Source organism: Dipodomys merriami, unplaced genomic scaffold (assembly GCF_024711535.1).
Source record: "Dipodomys merriami isolate MVZ:Mamm:240054 unplaced genomic scaffold, mDipMer1.0.p SCAF_24, whole genome shotgun sequence".
Lineage (NCBI taxonomy): Eukaryota > Metazoa > Chordata > Mammalia > Rodentia > Heteromyidae > Dipodomys > Dipodomys merriami.
In genome coordinates, this window is record NW_027203826.1 from 17,097,080 (window position 1) to 17,123,934 (window position 26,855).

At 37.0% G+C, this 26,855-nt stretch overlaps 1 protein-coding gene across 9 annotated transcripts in view; it reads right to left on the reverse strand.

Annotated features, from left to right (window-relative positions):
• Nucleotides 1–26,855, reverse strand: part of Smg7 (SMG7 nonsense mediated mRNA decay factor) — a 71,303-nt gene that overhangs the window by 6,455 nt on the left and 37,993 nt on the right. For 3 of the 9 annotated variants that reach the window (XM_070034287.1, XM_070034289.1, XM_070034288.1), the window contains 14 exons: nucleotides 21,841–22,012; nucleotides 20,334–20,405; nucleotides 19,052–19,202; nucleotides 18,575–18,710; nucleotides 14,563–14,725; nucleotides 14,294–14,450; nucleotides 12,669–12,739; nucleotides 10,981–11,041; nucleotides 8,270–8,389; nucleotides 5,771–6,197; nucleotides 3,959–4,103; nucleotides 3,149–3,531; nucleotides 2,403–2,774; nucleotides 1,477–1,626 (listed from right to left, as the gene is read on the reverse strand). In XM_070034287.1, coding sequence (XP_069890388.1) covers nucleotides 1,477–1,626; nucleotides 2,403–2,774; nucleotides 3,149–3,531; nucleotides 3,959–4,103; nucleotides 5,771–6,197; nucleotides 8,270–8,389; nucleotides 10,981–11,041; nucleotides 12,669–12,739; nucleotides 14,294–14,450; nucleotides 14,563–14,725; nucleotides 18,575–18,710; nucleotides 19,052–19,202; nucleotides 20,334–20,405; nucleotides 21,841–22,012 — 2,580 coding nt within the window. Of the gene's footprint in view, nucleotides 1–1,476; nucleotides 1,627–2,402; nucleotides 2,775–3,148; nucleotides 3,532–3,958; nucleotides 4,104–5,770; nucleotides 6,198–8,269; nucleotides 8,390–10,980; nucleotides 11,042–12,668; nucleotides 12,740–14,293; nucleotides 14,451–14,562; nucleotides 14,726–18,574; nucleotides 18,711–19,051; nucleotides 19,203–20,333; nucleotides 20,406–20,661; nucleotides 20,671–21,840; nucleotides 22,013–26,855 lie in introns of those variants that run through there. The other 6 variants (XM_070034290.1, XM_070034293.1, XM_070034292.1 and 3 more) reach the window with 5 other exon arrangements.

Consider the following 26,855-nt stretch of genomic DNA (forward strand, 5'->3'; position numbering starts at 1 on the left):
AGTGACTAAGTGCTTGCCTCACAAGTGCATAGCCCCAAGTTCAAATTCCAGTAACTGCCCACATACATGGTGTGCGCGCACACACACACACACACACACACACACACACGAGTGGACAAAACTCTCGGCGTATACTCTATACCTCTTACATTCCTCACCCTCAATAAAAATATAAATACTGATAAGCATAAGGATTGGTTTTTTGGGGTTTTTTTTTTTCAGGCTGGGCTCTAGAATACTTATTTTGTGTGTGTGCTGGTCCTGGGGCTTGAATTCAGGGTCCAAGGGCTCAAGACTAGTGCTGTACCACTTGAACCACAACTCTAGTTCTGGCTTTATGGTGATTAACTAGAATTAAAGAGTCTCAGTGGTAGAGCGCTTGCCTTGCATGCCTGAGGCCCTGGGTTCAATTCCTCAGCACCACATAAGCAAAAAGAAAAAAGCCGGAAGTGGCACTGTGGCTCAAGTAGTAGAACACTAGTCTTGAGCTGAAGAGCTGAGGGACAGCACCCAGGCCCAGGGTTTAGGCCCCATGACCAGACCCCCCAAAAAATTAAAAAAAAAAATTTAAAATAAAAAGTCTCACAGACTTTCTTGCTTTTGAAGGTGATCCTCAGATCTCAAGACTCCTGAGTAGCTTAGCTAAGATTATAAGCATGAGCCACCTGCACCTGGCTGGGTTCTAGAAGACTTTTAAAAACGGTACCACTAATAAAAAAAACTGGGGGGTAACGGGTAGTACTAGGTAGGGCTTGAACTCGGGGCCTCATGTTCTTGCTTAGCTTGCTTGCTCACAGCTGGCACTCTACCACTGGAGCCACACCTCCAGGCTATTAATATTTTGTATTATATTATCCCTGTGATTTATTTTATAACCTCTAGTTTATGGAAATCCAGTAATGTTTATAAATAAAATAATCTTAATTTCTACTCAATTTATGAATCAAAGGCTCTTTTCAGATTCAGTTAAGCAAACAAAAAAAGGCTACATATGTTCAATCCTATCAGTCAAAAAAAATAGAACCCATTTCTTTTCATATTTTGGATATGTATAAAATCTTATGATCCCTAAGCAAGATTAAGTAACACTTGAAATTTCTGGGGCTAGAGAGAACTGACAGCTGCAATGAGTTTGACAGGTCTGCAGGATACTTTCTGGAATATATATATATATATATATATATATATATATATATATATATATATATATGTATGTATGTATGTATGTATGTATATATATACACATATATATGTCCAAGCTGTAACTCTGTGAATTGTAGCAACTAAAGTCAGCAATGGTTTATCATGCTCCAGAACCATTTTAAGGCTAATTTAAGGCTATCAGAAATTTTTTAAAAATATACTTCCACAGGAAGTAAAGCCTCAGAAAGAAGGTATTACCTATACTATATACTGCACACTCTCAGAAAATGGGTTGGGGTTAGAGCAAGCAGCAGTATTATGTCAAATACATACAAAGAGGCTTCGTCCAGGAAGAGAAGCGAGAGGCCCCAACAAAGCTGGGTAAAGATCAGGAGGGTTAGAAAAAATCAGCTCTTCCTCTTCCTCCAAGGCAGCCAGACTTTTTAACAGGTCCGGAGGAAGCAGAGGGGAGCCCTTGGGGTCCTAGTGACAGAAAGGATCAATATAATTAGGGATGACAAAAGCATAAAGGACTAGTAGAATGATTAGGCTGGCAGGTGACTACAGTCAAGTAGAGAAGTGATCAATAATGAAATAAGATGGTTATGCAGAAGAAAAGGTTATGAAGTATAAACACAAAGGAACATGAGGACAATGGTGGAAAAAGACCCAAGACAAAAGAAAGGAGTAAAATTACACAGAAGACAAAGCATTAATGTGTGGCTACTGAGCAAAACAATACAATGGAGCAAGATGATTCTGTATTTTGTGCTAATGAACCAGCTCTTTAAAGAAGTTACAAACATATACCTGTTTCTCATGAATAAAAAGAGCAAGGAAAGAGAATTCCCCTAAGATAACTGACAAGTTTTGTGCCTTTCAGAAAGCAATCTCCATATTTAGTAAGTCATTTTTAAACTTAAATGACTCAGCTCAACTGAGAAGAACTATTTATCTCAAAGTTCTCACACACCAGGCCAGAGATTCCTGCCCATTTCTTTACCAAACAATCACATTTATGAATTAGTTACTAAATTTTTCAGCTCCCCAAATTAAAACCTATGTTTTAATTCTGAAGAGGCCAAGTGTTACAGTACACTAAAGCATCAGTGTTCTTTATAACAGCCATTTCCCATAAATTATGTGAGATTTTTGTGTCAACTTGAAAGTACAAATATATACATACAGTATCTAGTAGAAAAGGTTATGTAACCTCAGGCCCATCTCTGAAGAACCTGATGATGGGAAAGCGCACATACCTCAAATGGCATTCTGGATACTGGATCCTGCTCTGGACGGAAGACTCCTGGGGACCGTTTGCCCCTGCGGTCCATGTTTGCTTGCTGTGCCATTACAGCTCTGTTATCAGCCACACTGTAGGAAGGGTCCCAGTAGAATTCTGGGACCTTGACTTCTGAGGGATTATGGTTATATGGCTCCATGGGAAAAGGCTTCCTTTTTTTTTCTAGTGGCTGTTGCTGCATCACAGGAGGTTGCAATGGTGGCTCAAACAGTTTTATGGGGTCTGGGGTCTGAAGGTAATAGGGCTGCTTCACAGGCATGATTTTCCCCAGTGGGCCTTGAACCTGAGGGGGACTCCACAGCTGTTTGGAGGCATCTGCCTGTTGATACTAAAAAGAGATGGCTATCATCAAGATACAGTAAAATATAACATCATTTTATACTATCACGTTCATGGACCTGAGGAATTTTACAACTAACAAAAACCTTTGGTTTTTGCAACACAGATTTCTAGGAGCAAATTATGAACACTAAATTTGTACTTGCTTTCAAAATCCATTACTTAAGAGGTTGAAATGTATGTGTATCCATGTATCTGTATGTTTCCCCCTCCTGCTTTTTAGATTGGTGTCACACTTCAACAAGACTATATTTCCATTTCCACTCAGTAGTTTAGATTCAAATAAGACAACTACTTACACTAAATCTTCTAGAAAGATGGCCATTAGTATCAACAGGAAACAGTAATGAAGACGTAGCTTACCTGCTGGAATCCAGAGTGGTGAGGTGGGCTTTTCCCCAGAGCTGCCACAGCTTTTGTAGGGGATTGTTGTTGCTGAGCTAGAGCTTGAACCTGCAGCTGGCTTGTAGACTGTGCTGTTGGCTGAGTTGGTAAAGATGTAAGGGGTTGCTGGGAAGGTGGCTGTGATTGTTGAGGTCCCTGGTTCATTGGCCCTGGTCCAGAGGGCCGTTGCTGGCTGTAAGGAATGTGGGACTGTTTCCCAGCTTGCACCTGGTTTCCTGCTGGAGAGTGAGCTGTAGGCTGAAGAAAGGTTCCTGGGACAGAAACACCAGCTGGGAAGGTGTAACCTGAGCCCATAGAAAATGCCACAGGAGGGGGGATAACATATGTTGGGGGCGGGAACCCTTCAAAATAGAAGAACACAGCTTTAGTTCTAATGAATCTTGGCAAAAGAAAGGGGGAAATGTCATTTTTTTGGAGTAGGGGAACTAACACATAAAAGCAACAGACCAACTATGTTGTCAAACTTCAACTTGATTTTAAGAATTAGAGACTTGGCTAGTTTCTAGTTTCCTTCTATCCACAGAAGTAATTAGAATATTCTAAAAGTGGCTTGTCTGGTCTAATATAATAATATTTTCATGCTAATACAGATGCACTTATATGCAACCTACAGAGAAATGGTTCAAAAGTAATTTATAAGCACTAGGAAAAATCAAACTTCTTTCTACCTTTTAACATTATGGTTTAGTAAAGCTACTCCACGAATACACCGTTCAATCAGAAATATGAAATCCCCACACAGATAGAACAGACAAAACACATATTTACCTGGTCGGCTGGGAAGAGGAGGAAAGGCTCCAGGGTGATGAATGGGGATGAACTGAGAGTTACTTGCTTGGCTTGGGGTTTGAGATACAGGGGTTTTCCTGGCTTCAGATACTGGAGTTTTTCTTAATTCTGTCTGAGATTTTACCTACGACCAATGGAGGCAAAATTATAAAAACCTGGACCTCAATTATGTCAGAAAGAAGCATATGTTCCCAAGAAAGTTTTGAAATCCCATCATATCAAAAAACCTTTGTTGAAGATATTCCGATTCATCAAGTTAAATATAGAAAATTCAGTTATTTAGTCACCAATAAAAGAAAGATATAATGGCTTAGTTTTTACTCATTGTTTTGGTTTCACATAAATCACAGAGACAGTAAATATAGAAAGGACCTTAAAGGCCATTTGTTTTATAACTGTGATACCTGATGTTAACAGGTTAAAAAACTTGCCTATGATATGAAAGCTGGCTGTTATGTGACCTAGGGCTCTTTATGGTGAACTATGAATTAACAAAGACCATAAGGAGGAGGTGATCCTAAAGTTCAATTTCATTTAGGCAGCCTTTAGTGTATAAACAGGTCTCCACAATGTAACAAGAAAGCAGTAAAGGAAAAAGAAGTAAGAAGTAGATGCCATACGAACTGTTGAGGTTGAGCAAAGAGGGAAAAAGGTAGCATTTATAGAAAGCCTGGGATAAGTATACTGTATAAAGATATATTGCTTATAAAAAGCTTTATCTACAGGTAGATTAGACATGGATTAGGGACAGAAAAAGGAGATTTTATTACTGGAAGCTATTAGAGAGAATAGAGAAAGGTTACACAGGAAATTCTGGTCTTGTTATCCCTCAAACACTGAACCTTCTCATGCCTTTTTCCACCATCTCTCTTTCTCTCTCTCTCTTTCTCTCTCTCTCTCTTTCTCTCACCATACCTTTCCTAATTTCTAGCATATTTTTTCCTGTTTGTTTTCCTACTGGAAATCATAAAATATATAACATTAATTTCTTATTTTGCCCTTAAAAAATTCTATTGGGAAAAATAAGTATTATTTGTAAGCAGCTTTCAAAAATGTAAAGTTCCTTTATCTAAACATACATTTGTCATGTCAACTAATCATACAGCTACTTAAGCACTTATCCATAATAGTTCTGTTTAGATGAAAGTATCTGTATCTCTTTGGAAAACTATAAGAAAAGTCACAGATAACTGAGCAGTCTTTTTCCAGGAAAACATTTGAGTTCTTGTTTTGCCAATTCCCATGAGCAAGTATATTAAAATGATAGTATTGCTACTGGCTATAAGACAGGGGTAAAATATCAAGTAAAAGAGGCTCATATTTTTTTCCCCACAAAGAATACATTTTACCTAGTTTATGGAAAACTTAATGAGTATAGAAAACTTAATGAAAACTGTGTAAGCCTTAATATACACCCTTGGTTCTACAGGATCTATAAAGGACCTCTAAATCTCTACTGTGACATTAACAAATAGTACTTAAACCTTTCAGAAAAAAATAATCTTTTTTTTTTTTTTTTTTTAAATAATCCTGTGAGGAAACCAATGGCTCCACAGTTGGTCATCTCACTTGAATATGGATAGAAATTTAAAATCAAGTTGAGACTTTTTCACTCACATTATAACTCCCAATAACGGTTATTCTATAAATCTTTACATACCTCATTATGCATTCAAAGAATGCAGTTAATCTTCAGAACAGCTATTGCTCAAGGCTCAAGGAACAAAATAAGAAATCTTGCCTTGTGTGTGAGCCTTCTTCTACCTGTTTTATAGTTCAAATACAGCTTACCTGCACTGCCACACTCTGCTTTCCTGTTTCCTGTAACTTTTCTAAGGTGCATTTCTTGGTTTCAGTTTTCCTCTTGTTGTTGTCCTTCTTTCCATCATTCTTAGTTATAGTTATTCCTTTGCTATAGTCCCTTCTCACCTCTTTGGGAGGAAAACTTCTTCCTTGGTCTCTGTTCGCTTCTCGTGGCTTAATGTTCTCTTTGAAGGTGACCACTGGTTTCTCTCCTGTGTCACAGTTGTTGCTTAGATTTCGGCCTGTAGACAGCACTGATTTCAGTCCTGAGCTCCCATCAGCAGCCAGTGACTCTATCACAGATGTTTCTTGTAGAATGAGGTTCTCTTTGGCTTCACTGGGGTCTTCCAGTATTAACTCTGGAATTTCTGTGATAAACAACAACTTTCCTACCTCATTTTCACACTGAATGAGCCTACAAGAAAACATAAAAGTAAATCTCAAAGTGAAAAATACAAACCTAAAAATTAGTAAATCATTGTCTGTTGGTACAATAATCAATGTAATGCTAGACCTAAAAGTTTTGGAAAGATTATGTAACAAAGTGTAGTTCTCAGAAACCTGGGTCTCCTATGATCCAGCAATTCTACTCCTGGGCATTTACCCCTAAGATTGCAAGCTAGGATACAGTAAAGCCACCAGCACAATCATGTTTATTGCAGCACTATTCACTGTAGCCAAGGTATGGAATCACCCCATACACCCTTCAATGGACAAATGGATCAAGAAAATGTGGTCTCTATACAGATTGGAATTTTACTCATCCATTAGAAAAAATGATATTGTGTCATTTGTAAAGAAATGGCAGGAAAGACTTAGAAAAATTATATGAAGTCAGGCCCAGAGAGACAAAGGATCCATGTTTTCCTTTGTATGTGGAAGCTAGATTTAGCTTACAGACTCCTAAGTAAACATACTGGGTGGAATGCAAGTGTTTATAAATGTATTAACTGACATACAGTAGGTTCAAGGGAGATCTCCAATAGTGCAATTCCTTAGAAAGCCAAAAAGTTCAGCAAAAGAAAACACCAAGAAGAGAGTACTCAAAAGGGGTAGAGTGGGAGGTCAAGTGTAAAGGGGTAGACCAATGAAGAAGGGAAAAATGCAGGTAAGAATCCAATGCATATCCCTATAAAATGAAGAAGAATAAAAAAAGTGGTGGGTAAGGGAGCAATGGGTGACAATGTTGAAAGGGGTAAGGATATATTGTACTCATGTATTGCTTTGTTAAATGGCAACTCTTTTCTACAACTACTTAAAAGATTAAAAAATAAAAAAGAAAGTTGGGATCTCATGAACACACTTTTTAACATCAGCATAACATATTATCCCCTGCCCTTTTCAAAATTTGCTAATAGTTACTTTAACTAAACATGTTCAAGAAACTAATCTAAGCTCTTGATATAAGGTAGTTATATATAATTATTATGCTAGGAGCCAGTACTGAGGCTTGACCTCAGGGCCAGGGCACTGTCCCTATACTTTTTTGCTCACTTGAGCCAAAGCTCCACTTGTTTTTTGGTGGTTAATTGGAGATAAGAGAGAGTCTCAAGGACTTTCCTGCCCAGCTGGCTTTGAACTGTGGTCCTCAGATCTCAGTCACTTTGAGTACCTAGGATTACAGGCATAAGTTATGGCACCCAATATAACTATTTTATAAGTGTGGAAACTTAAGCTCAGAGATGATAAGTTCATTTAAACATGCAAGCAAAGGGCTGGGAAGTTGGCTCAGTGGTAGAGTGCTTGCCTCGCATACATGAGGCCCTGGGTTCGATTCCTCAGCACCACATAAGCAGAAAAAAAGCCAGAAGTGGTGCTGTGGCTCAAGGGGTAAAGTGCTAGCCTTGAGCTGAAGAGCTGAGGGACAGCACCCAGGCCCAGAGTTCAGCCCACACGACCGGATCAAAAAAAAAAACAAAAACATGCAAGCAAATATTTAAATCTCTACATTATTATGACAGAAACCTTAATACAAAAAAATGAAATTATTGCTTTTCCAAAGTCATCAAAGGCTATAATCTACTGGGGAGATCCCAATGGCATGCACCTAGAAAGCGGCAGAGTCTAGAAACTAAATTGAAATCTGATTCTAAAATCTGTTTTCTTTCCATTACACCAATTATACCTATTTAGACAGTAGTATCATCCTCTTCTACCCTGACTGAAACTGACCATATCCTTGCCCATATAAATCATTGTGACAAGAATGTACAACCAGTTCCATTTATCTAGATATTTATAAATTAAAAGCAAAAGATCATGATAAACAAGGAAGACAAGACCAAGTCCGCTAGAATAGACAGTGTAATTGTGATTAGAGTCACAATTAGGCACTATTATATAAAAATATGTATTTACACATTAGTTATTAAATACAAATATAATCATTATATACAAATATTTTTACTTTGTTCATAACAGCATTTATGTGTGCATGTACTGATAAGGTGATTAAAAAGAAAACAGCCAAAAGTCTGATGGACATACCCAGGCTGATTATCAGCAATCCATTTTCCTATAGCGATCAAACGCTGCTGCCGTATCCGTCGTTGTTGACCTTCTTTATCTCCTGTGATACCCTGGTGACCTTTGGAAAAATCTAAGTTCCTAAAATTGACATGACAAATTACAAAGCATTAAACTCTAAAGGCATCTTCTAAACAACCAAATTTACCCAACGATCTGCAATAGTTTCCAGATATTTTCTGTAAGGTTTAAACTTTGATATAATCACAACTAAATTTGTTTAAAATTATATTTGCCAGTATTTTAAATACAATAGAATGAAGCAGAGGACATACAAGCTCATTATATTAATGTAATACTTTTCCTTTCATTTAGTTTACTAGCTAAACTCCACACAACCTCCTATTAGAGGTGATTCTTTTTTCATTTTAAGAATAATGGTTGTTCCCTCTACCCTCAGTGCTAGGGACCAAACCCAGGACTATGAATATACCAGACTCTACCACTAGTGCTACATCCCTTATGCAAACATAAAATTTTATGTAAGGACTTACCTGCCTTCTGAGTAATTTGCAATGGCAATGCTAAGGTGGCCCTTCTAATAAATAGTATTAATCTAACCACTTTAAACTAGCCCATGCTAAATGTATATATTATATGAATGTACATAAATATCACAGTGAATATAGATGAGAAGTTAACTTGAAAAAAGATGAGAAGTTAACTTGAAAAAAATGATTCTTCAGTTCTCTCCACCATTAAATTTAAAATTTTTAAAAAGAAAGAATAATTTAATAATCATTTAAGAAAGAATAATTTAAGTATGCTAAAGGCTGAAGACACAAAGATAAGTGAGAAAACATTCCTACTTTTAGGAATGAGCAACATTTTAATAATAACTATGCAAAGAGAACAAAAGAATGAGTTCTTTCCAGGAAGTTCTGGGAACTGTTTTGTTTCATGGAGTAAATGACATTTGAGTTGGACCTTGTTGGGTATGGATAACTGCTTACCAGGCTGGGAAAGTAAAGGCAGAAGTGGAGGAAATGTTCTAGATACAGCATAAGCAAGGTGTGTGGAGAAATAAAAATATGAAGGTTTTAAAGAACAGGACACTGAGCATATAGTATATGTAAGAACTGGTGAGAAGGGAAAGGAAGTGACAAACCATAATGCTGAAAAAAGCAGTACAAAAATGAAACACAAAGAAAGACTGTACGAAGGCTTTTTATGCTCCAAGTAAATGTTAAAAAGAAGGCACAGGGACTGGGAATGTAGCTTAGTGGTAGAGTGCTTGTCTAGTATGCATGAAACCCTGAGTCCGAATCCTCAGTACCACATAAACAGAAAAAGCCAGAAGTGGTGCTGCGGCTCAAGCGGTAGAGGGCTAACCTTGAGAAAAAGAGGTTCAGGAACAGGGCTCAGGTCCTGAGTTCCAGCCCCAGGACTGGCAAAAAAGAAGGCATTGACTGAATTTATGAGACATGTTAGTTAAAGAATTGTAAGACTTGGGGGAGAACACTAACAGAAAAGGCTTTTTATATTTCTAAGCACAGATAAGAAACATAGAAAATTAATCTTAATGATCAAACAGGATAATATCATTTTAACTTTCATATTTCAGTTTAAAATGTGAAAGGGATATATTGTAAGTAATAGAGACTCAAACTAAATCAAAAGAAGTGAGAACTACCCACCAGATAAAACTCAAGACAGAGTATAACATAAAAATTCAAGAAGAGTATACAGAGTCAGAAGGAAAGAACAAGGAAAGAATCCTGGAAATATATGTGATATAAAAAAGTGAAACTGCTGAAGTGGAGCTCAAGCTGTAGAGCGCTAGCCTTGAGCGGAAGAGCGCAGGGACAGAACCCAGGCCCAGAATTGAAGCCCTATGACTGACAAAAAAAAAAGAAAAAAAGAAAAAAAAGTAAAACTGATTAAAGGTGGATAGAGAACAGAGATAAGGAAAAAATCTTGTGAAGGAAGAAGATCAAGAAAAACTCAAAAGGATATACTATTGAAAAGTTATTGGAATCTGTTATCTATCTAGGAGTGCACTAGTAGTCTTAAGTTATGGATGGCAAAAAAGTGACAAGTTTGATGAAGCAAAAGATTCAGAAACATTAGAGGAACATGAAGTTGTGTATTTTGTGTTATTTTAAAGCATAATTTCAAAAAGAAGGAAGAGGAGAAAGGAATAAACGGAAAAATAAACAGGAAAGGCATAAGTAATAATCTTTGGTTTGTATGTATTTATTTTTTGTGCCAGTCATTACTGGGGCTTACTTAGTGCCTGGGTGCTGTCTCTTAGGCTTTTCTGCTTAAGACTAGCACTCCACCACTTGAACAATACCTCCACTTCTGCCTTTTTGCTGGCTAACTGGAGATAAGAGTCTCACAGACTTTCCTGCCCAGGGTGGCCTCAAACCACAATCCTCACATCGTGAGTAGCTAGGATTATGAACCACCAGCACTTGGCTTTGGTTTAATGTCAAGAAAAATATCAAAGTCACTTGAGAGAAACAATTATTTTCCATTTCTTTCTTCTATATTTTCTTAAGCATTCTGAAGGATTATAGGCATGACATATACAACAAAACAGTCATTATTAGTTGCTATTATGAAAATAAGATGTGCCTGATTCTTTACATTTGTGCCTGATTCTTTCCTATTCATTTTCATCCTAAAAGCAACAGAAGTGAAACAGACCTTCTTTGGCAGTTACCTACCTGAAAGAGGGTCTCAATGCCAAGAATCCTTGTAACTCAAATTCCTCTGGAAGTGGTGTAGCTAAAAGGAAGAAATAAAAATCTGTAAATGATTTCATTAAAAATACTATTGGGTTTGGTAAAATACTGCTCACTAAATGAAGAAATTTTAAAAAAAAAGAAAAGAATTTAAAGAATCATAATGCTTAGTTCTTTGTTCTTTGTATATATCTATATCTATCTATCTATACCTATCTATCTCTATATATTTATATAGAATAAGTCTTATTTTAAAACCTAGCATGTTACTTTTGGAGCCCTGACAGTCAGTGTTCAGGTGGTTAAGTATGGCAAACATTTTTTATCAACAGCCTTAGTCTTCCCAATGTTTAGAATACCTATGTTCTTTACTCAAAGGATTGAGTAACAATATCATTCATATCACAATGAACTTACAAGAAATGAAGACTCTTGGGCATTGTTCTAAACCTACTGAACAATAAACTGTACTTTAACCAAGAACCATGCAGTTTGCTTGCAAATTAACATTTGAAGAATACTGAACTAATGGAAGAATAATCAGGTTGCATAGTACTATACTGTTTGTAATGGGAAAAAATTTAAAGTAACAGGGACTGAAATGATTATGACACATGCAATAGGGCAGAAAATTTTGAACCCAACAAAATTGTGCTTCCAAAATTATTAGTGACAAAAGGAATGTTAACACTATATTGTTAAATTTAAAAAGTGAGTACAAAGCTCGAACAGACACTAACATTTCTTATGCTTGTACAGTTAAGAAAAAGACCCAAGGAAGTAGCATGTGAAGTACAAAGTACTATACTATGAGAGAACTTTGAGCAATTTGTGCATGCATTAAATTTTCTAAGAAGAATAGCTTTTAATTACTTTAACACTAAATACTGATCACATTATTTTTCTTTTTTTTTTTTTTTGGTCGGCCGTGGGGCTTGAACTCTGGGCCTGGGCGCTGTCCCTCAGCTCTTCAGCTCAAGGCGAGCGCTCTACCACTTGAGCTACAGCACCACTTCCGGTTTTCTGGTGGTTTATTGGAGATAGGAGTCTCACGGTCTCTCCTGCCCGGGCTGGCTTTGAACCGCGATCCTCAGATCTCAGCCTCCTGAGTAACTAGGATTACAGGCGTGAGCCACCAGCGCCCGGCACATTATTTTTCTTTTTAAAAATCAGTGAGAATGAAGTTAGGCGTTGGAGGCTCATGCCTGTAATTATAGCTACTCAAGAGGCTGAGATCTACGGATCACGGTTTAAAACCAGCCTAGGCAGGCAAGTCCATGAGACTCTTCATCTTCAATAAACTACTCACAAAGTAGAAGTAGAGCTGTGGCTCAAAGTGGTAGAGCACCAGCCTTGAGCAAAAAAGAGTTTAGAGACTGTGACCAGGCCTTGAGTTCAAACTCCATAATGGGGGCTGGTGGGAGTAAGAATTAAGAGGGAGTGAATTTATGTGTATTACTCCATACTCTGGACTCACTCAAATATAGCAAAGAGTGGAAGAATATTATCTCTACTTTTACCCATTTACCCAGTACCAGGCTTAAAGTCAAAGCTGAAATACTGAATTTGAAGTCAAAGGTATCTCACCAAAAGCCTATTTTTCTTTGGCTTTAAGCCCCCCAGAAGCAATAGAGGAGGATAGCCACAATATATGGGCAGCCTTTACTTACCATTAGTGCTTGAGAGATCTTCTTCATGGGGATGAAAACTATTCAGAAGAGAAATTAGCCAAGGCCAAATGCTGTAAATTAAAGAAAGCTAAAGTTCAAACTTTATTTTTACATACAGAACACTAGTAAGTCATGAAAATGTTATCTGGATGATCTAATATTTCCCCCTTATTTTGGAATCTTAAAGTCTATATAATTCCCTAAAACATATTTTCCAGCGTATCTAGAAAAAAATATAAACCAAAGAGTTTCCATGACAGAGACACACCATTACAAATCATTTAATAATAAAACTAATTTTGATATTTTAAACATGGAAATGTGGTATTTACTTAGAAAACAGAAAAATCAGCACATATTTTCAAATATTAGGTATACAACTCAGTGCTAGTTCTTTACTCTGTTGCTATGAATACACCCAAATCACATTTTTCAAAGTGAGTTATGAGCAATGCCTTTTCTTTAGCAATAAGGCAAAGTCTATGTTCAATTGGTCCTGGTGGTGAATGCCTGTAATTCCAACTACTCAAGAGGCAAAAATAGGAGGATCACAGTTCAATGCTAGCCTAGGCACATATTAGCAATACCTTATTCCCAAAAATCAGATAGGGGCCGGGTGCTGGTGGCTCACTCCTGTAATCTTACCTACTATTTAGGAGGCTGAGATCTGAGGACCATGGTTAGAAGCCAGCCCAGGCAGGAAACTCTGTGGGACCCTTACCTTCAATAAACTACTCAAAAAAGCTGGAAGTGGTGCTGTGGCTCAAATGGTACGAGTATCTTGAGCAAAAGCAGCTCACAGACAGTGCCCAAAAGTCCAGAGTTCAAGCCTCAGGACCAGCACAAAAAAATACACTACCTTTCTCACTGTAAAAACCAGTAACTCTTAAGAACTATCAGAATTGCTTTGAGTAAAGATTACAGAAAAAAATGGCAAGAGTAAAAAAAAATTTAATACCCTATAATTAAAATAAACATAAAATTTGGTTTAGACTAAATATGGGTATGCCAGGCAAAGTCAAACAGTTTGTGAGTAGAAGATAATCCACGAAATAAAAATCTCTTCCTTTTATTTCCCCAAAAGAAAACTGTGGCACAGTGTTAAGGATAAGAAACTTATTTTATGTCAAGTTCAATTTACAATGTTTCTCCCTTGGATGGTAACTGGGAACACAAAAGATACAGGAAGTCACCAATCTTTTTTTTGTTGTTGTTTTGTTTTGGGTCCAATCGTGGGGCCTGAACTCTGGGCCTGGGCGGTGTCCCTCAGCTCTTCAGCTCAAGGCTAGCGCTCTACCACTTGAGCCACAGTGCCACTTCCAGCTTTTTTTCTTTTTGCTTATGTGGTGCTGAGGAATCGAACCCAGGGCCTCATGCATGCAAGGCAAGCGCTCTACCACTGAGCCACCTTCCCAGTCCCGAAGTCACCAATCTTTAAGACTACTTCATATGAAAAACTCAAATAATTATGAAAGGCATACAAAGAGGTTTTTCAGTTGTTTCCAGAAAGTAGGCAGAAAAATAGTTGTCCACTGTTTAAATGCTGTGTTTTAGAAGGCCATTTCTACATATCTAAGAATATCATACAAAAGCACACAAGCTAACATGAAATTCCAAATACTTACTATTGTCTTTCATCCACCACTGACTCCTGAAAGACTCTGGGTCTAAGTCTCAACCAGTCCATGGAGACCTTGACTGCAGGGAGGGGATAGGCATTATAGGACTCCTCCTGAGACTCATTCTGGAGAGGACACTTACACAGGATGCCAAGAAAAGACACTTAAAAAGAAGGAAAAAAAATTCAGAAAGTATAAGATACTTAAAACTATATACAAGTTCAAATTGAAATATCATCATGACATCCATCACAGTTAAATGATTTAATACTCACTAAAGAGGGCCAGTAACTGTGTCCAACACAGCTGCTCATCTTGACTGTAACTATGCTGCTCTGTTTCATTGCTAAAGTCACGGAGGTGATGAAGTTGAAACAGGTTAATGACAGTAACATGAACTAACTGCTGAGAATTGAAAGCTTTTTGAAATAGCAGCCTCTGCAAAAAGAGAAAAAATACATATATATGTTATCAAGAGTAGGAACTACCTTAGAATTAAACCATCAAGAAAAAACAGGTAGGCTTCTCTCTCTCTCTGTTCCTCTCTGCTCTCTCTCTGTTTTATTCTAGCTCTCTCTCTCTGTTCTTTTCTGCTCTCTCTTGCTGCTCTTTTCTAGCTCTCTCTGCTTTCTCGATAAGGCCTAGAGCAGGCCCAGAGATCTCTCTGCTCTTTTCTAGTTCTTTCCTCTCTCTTTCTCAGCTCTCTCTCTCATTCCCAGGCCTTTCCCAGACATGTGGAGTGCCAACCTTGCCTGGTCCAGCAGGTCTATTGAATAAACCTACCCCTTACCTGAAAAAAAAAAAAAAGAATAAACAGGTAGCCTGTATTTGGTAACACATGGTAAAGTACACGAATGACCTTTTCTGCTCTTAATCTCAGTATTTCCCAAGATGATATTTTGCTCTGAAATATATTCAGACACTAACAAATTATTTAAGGTTATTGTCAAACTAACATCTTTTACCCTAAAAAAAGAAGTGTTCTGTTCTCTCTCCTCTCCCCCCCCCTCTCTCACACACACACACACACACACACACACACACACACACACACACACACACACACACACACACACACACACACACACACACACACACACACACACACACTCACACACACACTCACACTCCAAGAAAAGTTTTTTGGAGGATTAAAAGTTGCTTTCTAAGAGATATATACATATTAACATGTTAAACTGGGATCAGTGATTGGAAAACAGATACATGTAGTAAAAGATTTTCAAGAAAAGACCAATACTTTAAAAATTCTTGATACATAAGACAACACCTCTAAGATTTGGCTTAAAATTTTCACCTTCAAAGCTTCACATATTTAAAGAAACATTTATAAATAAGGCACAGCATGAACATCCAAAACAACCCATGGAACACAGGATAAATAGAATGCTGGAGCAATCAGTATAAGTAACTTATAAGATACTATAAATTTTGTGTGACATGCACATGTATGATTTTAACCCAAATTCATTTACCCGGTAACTGTTTATGGTAACCTGCTAAAGAGGACTATAAATAAAGTTAATAAGTTGGGCACTGGTGGTAGCTCACACATGTAATCCTACTCAGGAGACAGAGACCTGGAAAATCTTGGTTCAAAAGCTAGTCTGAGCAGAAAAGTCTACCAAACTAGATATAGGATTCAAGTGGCAGAGAACCCCAAGTTCATATACTGGTACAGCACACATACACAAACAATATCACTCAGAAACCCAACTGGTAGCCTCTAAATAAATTATACTTCTACTTTAATATATGCAATCATTTTAGATTATAACCCTATCTTGTCTTTATCAAAGTTAAGAGCTACTTGGATATTTTGGGGTTTGAAGACAGTCCAGGCAGAAAAGTCCATGAGACTCATCTCCAATTGACCAACAAAAAGCCAGAAGTAGAGCTGTGGCTCAAGTGGTGAAGTGCTAGCTTTGAGCAAAAAAACCTAGGGAGGGACAGCACTCAGGTTCCAAGTTCAAGCCCCAGGACTGGCACACACACAAAAAGATTATATTAAACCATCCAAGAATGATGGCAGTCAATATAAAGCCTAAGCTTTCTAAAAAGAACCCATACTTTCTCACTTAAATGATTTCAACTTAAAATATAAGATTTCAGTTTTAATTTTTGGTATGTTCTCTTTAAAAATCATTCTTCAAGCCAGGTGCCGGTGGCTCACACCTGTAACCTGGCTACTCAGGATGCTGAGATGTGAGGATCACGGTTCAAAGCAAGCCAGCCCAGGCTGGCCTCTTCTAAGTTAAGTATAGTATAGCACATAAAAGGACAGTTATTTCTTTCACATTCTACCTTATAAATATCATGCACTAAAAAGCCATTAGGAAAAACAGGAAATAGAAAAGGGTACTAAAAGTTTATTTAAAACTATTTCTATCTCTCTCTCTGGAGCTTGAACTTAAGGCTTGGGCACTATCCCTGAATGTTTTCACTTAAGGCTAGTGCTCTATCACTTTGAGCCAAAGCACTTCTGGTTTTTCTGGTGGTTAATTGGAGGTAAGAGTCACAAACTTTTCTGCCTGGCTGGCTTAGAACTTAATCCTCAGATCTCAGCTTCCTGAGTAGCTAGGATTATTATAGGCATGAGCCACCAGTGCCTGGCAGCCTAATCTCTTACATATATAAAATTTCAACTAGGGCTGAAGGTGTGGCTCAAATAACAGAGCATGTAGCAAACAGAAAGTATTAAGTTTAAACTCCAGAATTACCCAACTCAAAATAATTATCTGCAAAACTATTTTACATTGGCTGTATTTGGCTTATTCATTTTTTAACTGTCCAAGTTCTAAACTTTCTTTAAATGTGCTGCTTTTATATACATTCAGGAAAATCACCAGACAAAATTAATCAAGAAACTGTTCAGTAATGATTCTAGTGCCTAAACTAGTGACTGATACACAACACAAATATTTTAATTTTATTATTTTTATTCTGTCCCTCCCATTTTAGGTGTTATATTACATTAAAATTAACCTTTTAGTAGTGGCTCATGCCTGTCTCTTTTTTTTGGCCAGTCATGGGACTTGAACTCAGGGCCTGGGTGCTGTCCCAGAGATTCTTTAGGTCAAGGCTAGTACTCTACCCCTTCAGCCACAATGCCACTTCTAGCTTTTTCTTTTGGTTGTTGTTGTTTTGGTTTTGTTTTGTTTTTTGGTCGGTCATGGGACTTGAAATTTGGGCCTGAGTACTGTCCCTCAGCTCTTCAGCTCAAGGCTAGCATTCTACCACTAGAGCCACAGGGCCATTTCTAGTTTTCTGTGTGGTTTATTGGAGATAAGAATTTCATGAACTTTCCTGCCTGGACTGAGATCCTCAGATCTCAGCTTCCTGAATAGTTAGGATTATAGGTGTGAGCCACCAGTGCCCAGCTTCCAGCCTTTTCTGTTTATGTGGTACTGAGGAATTGAATCCAGGGCTTCATGCATGCTAGGCAAGCACTCTACCAGTAAGCTGCATTCCCAGGCCCATGTATGTAATTTTATCTACTCAGGAGACTGAGATCTCAGGATCACTGTTTGAAGCCAGCCCAAGCAGAAAAGTCCCCATGAAACTCTTACCTCCAATAAACTACTCAAAAAGAAGCTGGAGGTGGCTCTGTGGTTCAAGTGGTAAAGCTCTAGCCTGAGCACAAAAAGGCTCAGAGACAGTGCCCAGAACCTGAGTTCAAGCCACAGGACTCGCAAAAAAATAAAATAAAAACTGTAGCAAACTAATGAGAGAGCATTATTTCATTTTACTGGTTGATTGTAACTTTATACACTAATGACAGATCATTAGTACATTAAGATTGTTTCATACTAAGAGCGTAGGTTACTTAATTTTATATCTATATAATAAAATGTATTTCTGCTGACTAAAGTTCCCATTGCTTTCTTTCAAGCTACCATAAATCCTGATGGACTGAAGCAGAGTAATAATGAGCATTAGCTGCAGGGGGCAGTAACTATAAAGAAGGTAACAGAATCATACCTAAGAATTTAACACCTAGCAAAAACAATACTTACTTTCAAAACTAAGGATTTTTTTTTCTACTTTGACACGTATTCTGCAGTGACCATACTGCTATTGTATTTCTTTGGATACTGTAGCTCAATTAAAATTGAGTGGCTTCTATATATACAAATTTTATATATTTCAAATTTAAATTTTACTAGTGGTTCAGTTAAAAATGGCATAAAAACTGGGGATCAATTCCCTCCATATATTATGCTTTCTTATTTAGATAGAATAAAGATGTTTCTATTTTTAGAATCTAACCTTAAACTGTTCTTCCAATTTCTCTCGAAGAGGACTCAACTTTTCCAAACTCTTACTCAGGTACACATGACCGTGGAATTTAATAAAAGCCTTGATGAAATCAGAAACACTCCATTTGGTTTTCACTTCATCCCGGCTGAAATCAAAGAAAAATTTCCATGAATCTTAAGCAAGAAAATGGCCAAAATGACTTATAAGAGAAATTGGCTTGCAAAAACAAATTACCTGAGTTTTGATTCCCAAAGACAGCTCTGCATTTGACTTTTCAACTAGAACATATTCAATTACTTAGTACTCACCTGAGATCAAATCACAGATTGGGTAAAGTTCACTGACTACACAAAATGATTATGATCTATCTATATGTGTATTACAAACACAAGAAGCACAGGTCATTGACCATTATTTTCTATATACCAAAACTTGAGAGATTAAGTTTCCAAGTTACATGAAACATTAGAAAAAAGGTAACATTACCTTTCCAGTGCTTTAGAAAGTGCTTTTTGTAGATTAGTGGAGGCAGCTGGGAAAGGGAACTTCACAGCAATGCTTCTGCAGTAGTAGAAAATTGTGGTCAGATGGTCTCCTTTGGAAGAAGCTAAGATAGCCAACTGATTGTAAGGCTGACCTAAAGAGGAGAATTAAAAATCTCTTGAGTATGCTAATTACAAATTAGCATAATGCAAAACAGCACATTTTAGCACTGGTATATTCTATCATGTATAGGTTAAAAAAATCCTAAGCCATGTGCTAGTGGCTCAAGGCTTTAATGCTAGCTACTTGAAATGCTGAAACTGGGAGGTATGCAGCTTTAGGTTAGCCTAGGCAGGAAAGTCTAAAACTCCATCTCAACAGACAGAAGTTGGACAACGATATACACATCTGTCCTTCCAGTCAGGACATGAAATCTAAAATAGGCAGACCACGGTCTAGGCATAAGCCTAGGGAAAGAAGTGAAAACATATCTCAAATACAGCCAGGGCAAAAAAGAACTAGAGATGTGCCTCAGCAGTAAAGCATTTATCTGGCAAACATAAGGCCCTAACATAAGGCCCTGAGTTCAAACCACAGTACCTCCTCACCCCAAAGACCATAATTAGGGTAGAGAGTAGTAGAAGCACTTAAAGTAAGGATCCCAAAAGGGCTAATAATAAATCTTTTGGACTTTGCAGGCTATGGAGTTTTCCATTTTTCTTTTTCATAGTTTCATCAAACTACTCAGCTCTGCAACTGCAGTATGAATTCAGCCAGACAACATGAATAATATAGTCAGACTTCCATCTCTGCTTTAGACGCTAGACTCTCTTTGCTACTCACTTCATTTTAAAGAATTGTTGCTAATGCCTATTTTAGGGCTGTTAAAAGACAAAAAATACTGTTTATTAGGTAACAGATCATTCCCTAAGGAAAAAATATAGTTATTCTATAGGCAAACCACATTTATTAAATCTATTTATACTGCTTTACCAAAATAAAAATAATCAACTGGAAAAAAAAATTCAGGGGCTGAAGATGGGGCTCAGTAATAGAGCACTTGCCCTAGTATGTCCAAAGCCCCTGCACCACAAAATGAAAAACAAAAAAAATTTTATTTCAACTATATGAAATGTTCAATTAAAAAGAAAAGTACAAAAAGTCAATACCAAAATTCACTTATCTCTTGCTTATAATAAAACTTGAAAGAGGAGTCTTGTGTTACTTGATACATTCTGTAAAGAATAAAGTGTTATATCAACCCCAAGTTGGCAGGTTCACTCACCGTTGGAGGGGACAAGCTGAGCTGCATGCCTATAGTAGGACTCCGCCTGGCTAGTCTGATTTCTGTATCGAGCTGAGAAAAAGAAAAAAAAAAAAGAACTTAGTTCAAACAAACACATAAACACACGCACATGCACACACACACAACCAAAAGGGCATTTCCAAAGCATCTAAAGTTTTAAATTCTAAAGATAATAAAGGCATTAAAATTAAAGATCATTAAAGACAGAAAATACTCTAAAACAAATTAACTATAGGATTATGTGTGAAGTGTCCACCTGACTTTCCCTATTTGGGACATTCAGCATGTAACCAATGTTAAAGCTTACCTAGCCCCCATTTTCAGGTCCTCCAGTGTCATGCATCACCAGCTCCCACTATGGACTATGCTGGTGACCTGGAGCCGGCCCACAAGAAGGGGTGACTTATATGGCACTTAAAAACAAAACAAAACAAAAAACACTATACAATATGATCTGAAAATTATGTATTTCTTCAATTTCTTATTAAAGTGATCTTGAAAAATTCCTCATACCTATTTCAGCAGCAAATATGTGTGTGTGCAAAGAATACATTCAAAGCAAAAACAACCTAAACACACTACCACTGAATCTCCCTGAGAACTCATGGCTTTCCTTAAAGTGACTACTCATGAAGTCACTGATTTATGGCATTAAGAAACCTAACATATTCACTTAAAAGCAGGTTCTCCATTCCTTGATGAGGACAAGCAAAACATAATCCTATAGTTAATTTGTTTTACAACCTTTTCAGGTCACCTTAAAGGAATGAACAAAAATAAGTTTTAATGTAGTCTCAAGATAAAATACACATAATAGAAATAGATATTTAACCTTTGAAGGGAAGCAAAATGAGCTTTTGCACTAGTAGGAAAAGAAAAGGGCAAACTACTTTAAAAGAAGTATTTCAGAAACCTTGTCTATTAGAAGAGTAGATTTTTTTGTTGTTGTTGTTGGTCATGGGGCTTGGACTCTGGGCCTGGGCGCTGTCCCTTAGCTCTTCAGCTCAAGACTAGCGCTCTACCACTTGAACCACAGCACCACTTTCAGTTTTCTGGTGGTTAACTGGAGATAAGTCTGACAGACTTTCCTGCCCAGGCTGGCTTTGAACCGTGATCCTCAGATCTCAGTCTCCTAAGCAGCTAGGAGTACAGGCATAAGCCACCAATGCCTGGCTAGATTTTTTTTTTAACTTAGAAAATATTATGGCATCAGTTTGAATTAAGTTTACCTTCAGTTAGTTTTGTTATTTGCTCTCACCTGTATAAAGTCTGAATAAAATTTAAGTCTTAATATGGACATTACTTTCTTCAAGATCCTCTGCTGATCCCCAAACATTAAGAAATAATAAGTTACTAAAAATACCTTTTGTAGTTTCCTCATATGACAATCTAGTGTGTGTATACTCAGCTTTAAGGAATTCTTATTACTACTCCAAAGAAAAGACAAGATAATACTACTGTAAATTCTGTCACACCAAAAGCTTACCAATGTCTCCAAGATGGACGAGGCAGTGCTGGCAGATATAGGAACAGGAGCTAGACTGTGGCTTCACTATGGCGCTGGTATACGTCTGTTTATTGCTAATAATTCCCAATTGGGAAGACTTCACACGGCATGGTAAATCTACATTAAACACTGTACACAGTTCTTGTAATAACTAAAAGGAAACATAAACAATATTTAGCAGTCAATTTGTACATTATTATCACTTATTGATAGTAATTTATTATAAATTTTATCTTTAAAGTATTAGGATATGTACTTAAACTAGCATTTTTTTATTTACCTGGACACTATTTTTTGATACATTCAGCAAGCAAAAAAAAGCATGAAATTCCATATTATCTGTCTCAAAAACACAAAACCATTGAAGACTGGTTTGGTTATAAATGTGACTTTTTTAGCCAAGGTACCTGTAAGACTTCTGGAATTTCTCCTATTTCTTTTCTTAAATTCTAGGCCAATTCACATGGCTTTGTGTATGCAACAGAATTCATAGACCCTAATTAGAACATCCATTCTTACCTCCTCGACTCTCAAAAGTGAGATGGGCTCTTCCCAATCTACTATCCACCAATTGTCTACTAAAACTCTGTCAATAAGACAATTCATGATGAGGGAGCCAATACAATGCTCATATTTCAACATCACTATACTGGATTGCTCGTTTGATTTACAACAGTGGATCTTATGTTTGATCGTTGAACTTTTCTAGTTCTTTGTATTTCTCCTCCAGTTCTTTTCAGATTTCTTCAAAGGCTTTCTTTTCCTATTCCCACCATTTTTTTTTTTTTTTAATGTCAGTACTGGGGGCTTGAATATAGAGACTAGGTGCTGGGTCTTAGTATTGCTCAAGGCTGGAGCCTTAACCCACAGCTCTACTTCTGGTTTTTTTAGTTTTTGTTTTTGGAGTGGTTCATAGACTTTCCTACCTAGCTGGCTTTGAGCCACAATCCTCAGATTTCAGCCTCTTGTAGCTAGGATTATAGGTATGAGCCATTGCCACCCAAGTCCTCTTCTCATCTCACCCAGGAGTTAATTCCCCATCCAGAAATTTACATTCCATTCTCATCTATTCAAATTGTTACTAAAACATTCATTTAAGTATTTTTTCAAATATTATTTTGTCCACTCAAATATCTACTACTCTATCAAACAAATAGTAAGCAAAAAAGACACAAAGGTAAGTAAACCCGAGTTCTCAAAGAGCTTATTATAAACCAGATAGGAGAGACAGAAGATTGGGGAAAAGAAGGAATAAAGGTATAAGGAGAAGAAAAGAGAAGAAAGCATGATCATGTACAGCATAAACCAATAAAATCTTTTATATTCATAATGAAATTCATTATTTGATACTTCTATCTCATGATACCTGGTGATAAACTGTGGTTAAAATATATGCAGATATAAAGTTCTACATTTTTCAGATGAGGATGTGAAAGCAACAGAAACATTAAATGACTTGCTTAAGATTAGAGAATTAGAACCTTGAGTCTATCATCACACCTCCTGCTACACACAGAAGTCACAACACAAATAAAACACTCTAAGGAGCTGACTCAGAAGAACCTTAGAGAGGCCACCTTTCCCCCAAGATATGACTTGATTGTAAATCCTTTTCACCCTTTCTCACTAAACTAAGAATTATCTATTTTATTCTTCCCCTGTAACTGTGTATCTAACAATAAAAAGTTAGTGGTGGAGTATGTCATATTAAAAAGCTAATGGTGGAGAATGATGAAATGGGTGACATGGATTAAGTTGCACTGTAGTCATAAACTGCTTTGTTAAATGGTAATTCCTCTGCACAAGTACTTAAAGATTTTTTTAAAAGCAATTTCCTTGTCAACACAAGACTGGCTTTGTGGGAAAGGATTATTGCTTTTTATTATTAACTATATTTTTAAAACAATGCACAGAATTGATTTTTTTTTAAATGCTACATTTGTTTTTGCCTTAAAAAAAAAAAGTTAATGCCCCATTTGGGTAGCCAGGCAACAGAGAAGACATAATGCATGGAAATGGAACAAAAATGTGTACGGGGGCAGTAGAGTGGGGTTCCACAAAAACAGGTAACTCTGAAAGATAAGAAAACATTAGAGTATAATAAACAAAGGTAAAAAGGTCACTGAAAACAGCCACAAAAATTAGGAAAGTCTGAACATCTAGCAAGAAGGGAAAACAAATAATTGCAAAAAGTCAAAATGTTTGGAACATAATGCAGACTGGCTTTGTAATAAAATCTCCCTGAATCCTGGAGTTGTACATTCAAGTATCTGACAGAAAAGCTACTGGCCCAACTATCCCTTTGATTGAGATCCAGTAACAAAGTACAGCCAAGGAGTTTGGCAAATGCTGAACTTGTGACAGTGACAGCGGCTAATGATAAAGTCTCTTCCTAGTCCACTCTAATGAGGCATACATCTCCAGCACTCTGCTTAAGTTACATTTCATTAAATCCAAGACATCCTAACTTTTAAGATGAACCACTATTTTATAAAATTTTGTGAGGAAAAACCATTGCCAATCAGTGACTTGCCAGCAGTACTATTAATCTTGGTATCTAACAAGTTTATTGCAAACTTATCTCTATTTTCAGATACATTGAATATAAAAACAAGTTTTAGAAATGAAGTAACAAGTACTCATTAAGTTCATCAATGATATCCATGTTGTGAAATCTATTTTTTCACATTGCAAATACTTCTCTGCAGCACATCATCAGGGTTATTACTCACTTCTGCCCCACTGCAATGTTTTCTTTTGGTTTCCAATTACCTTTCTTGCTGTTTTTCTACTGCAAAATTGACTCCTCTTGTGCTAAGTCAGCTTTCATCTGAGTAAGGCAGGGCTCTGTTCTATAATCATAAAATTTACTCATCTTTGACCTTGCCACCAGGTTCAAGTTTGTTCACCTATTTGATATCCCCTCTTACATGTAAGAGGCATTTCTTGTATGATCTCAGCATGGTTCCTATCTTAGTTGCTCTTCTTGTTAACAGCTTTGACTCCTCTACTTGGATTCCACAGATGTAATCCAATCCATCAGAGAAAAGTCCTACTGGCCACACTTCAAAATTCTATTTCTTTCTACTACCACAATAGCATCCTAAGTAACTTCCATTCCTGTCCCTAATATCCAAAAAACTCTTTTAGGAATCTGAATATCACACTCTTGCTAACTCTCCAATTACATGTAACTTATTGAAATTAAAAACTTATTTCAGCCTATGAGGTCATACACTGATTAGGAATTGGTCTACTTCTTGAATCTAGTCGCCTAATCTGTACTGCATTTAGCCAAGATAAATGAAATATTGCTGTAACATCATTAATGTCCACTCATTAGTTATCATTATTTTAATGATCAAATTAAGACAGTATAAAAATGTAAGAAAGACCTATTAATGTTAATACCTTAAAGGTCTAAATTAAGAGTAATATGAGATTAAAGATTGTTGATACTTGTTCTACAACTGTCATGATTGGTCAGTTGCTGCCTCTGAAATGTAGGTAAGGGAGAATTAATGTTGACATTTACAAATTACCCCCCCCCTTTTTTTGATCAGTTGTGGGGTCTGAACTCTGGGCCTGGGTGCTGTCCCTCAGCTCTTCAGCTCAAGGCTAGCCACAGCACCACTTCTGGCCTTTTCTGCTTATACAGTGCATATACTCATGCATGTAAGGCAAGCACTCTACCACTGAGCCACCTTCCCAGCCCTACAAATTATTTTTATAAATGGTTCTTCAATAAAAATTGCAGCTACTTTGAAGGTAGAAGCAAGCAGTCAAGAGACTGAATGTTTGAGGCCAACTAGAGCAAGACCATATCTTTGAAACAAAATACAAGCAAAAGGGCCGGGGGTATAGTTCAAGTGGTAGAGTGGCTTATTTAGAGGCACAGGACCTGAGTTTAACCCACTGTGCCCCACAAAAAAGTATTAATTTTGAAAATAACACTGTCTAATGTTTACTAGAAAATGTACTGCAGAAGGTGGGTTCCTTTCCTCTATCTCCCTGCTTCCCTTCTTCAGTTGTATCCCAATTTTCGTTTTTACTGAACAGAGGAAGAAAATGAGATTTGAATTAGAAACAAGACTGAAAATTTAAAACAGGACTATCCTTCAGAAACAAATGTAAGTACTAATGTGAGCTTGGATATTTTATAGAGCAAAGCTGAAAACAGTGATGGGGACAAGGAAAAGATACCTTTTGTGTTTATATATATATAATTTTATCACTTTTTTCACTTAGTAACACTATAATTTTCTCATCTTAAAAAAAACCATAAATATCATTTATAGTAATTTCATATTTTCAACTTTACAGTTATGCCAAAATTTAACTATTACTCAAGTGTGGAATATCTGTTTTGTTTTCGAATGTTAAAACTTGCCTGGGAACTGGTAGCTAACTAAGCCTAGCTACTGTAAGCCTAGCTACTCAGGAGGCTGAGATCTGAAGATTATGGTTTGAAGACAGCCCAGGCAAGAAAATCCATGACACTTATCTACAATTAATCATGGAAAAAGCCGGAAATTGTGCTGTTGCTCAAGTGGTAAAGTACTAGCTTTGAGCGAAAGGAGCTTAGGGACATTAATGAGGCCGAGTGGCAAAAATTTAAAAAAAAAAATACACACACACACACATACATACACACGTGTGTGTGTGTGTGTGTGTGTGTGTGTGTGTGTGTGTGTGTACAAAATCCATCTGGTCCTTTAGAAGCAATCATTATCAGCAGGTGAAGGAGACAGAAGGAGCAGTGTGGGCCAGATCCTCCAGGGCTGCACTCTAATGAATTTGAACAATCCTTTTGAAAAGGGAGTCCCTGTGCTGATCATGGGGCAACATATACTGTATAGGAAAATCATTCACGTGGAAAAGCCTTTTGCATCCCTTGTCAAACAAGCTGCTGGGGAGCAAGACTGTAGTGAACCTCTCTGTAAGACTGGCACCTAGTACTGGGTGACTGCTCATCAAAAACAAGATCCTTTTCC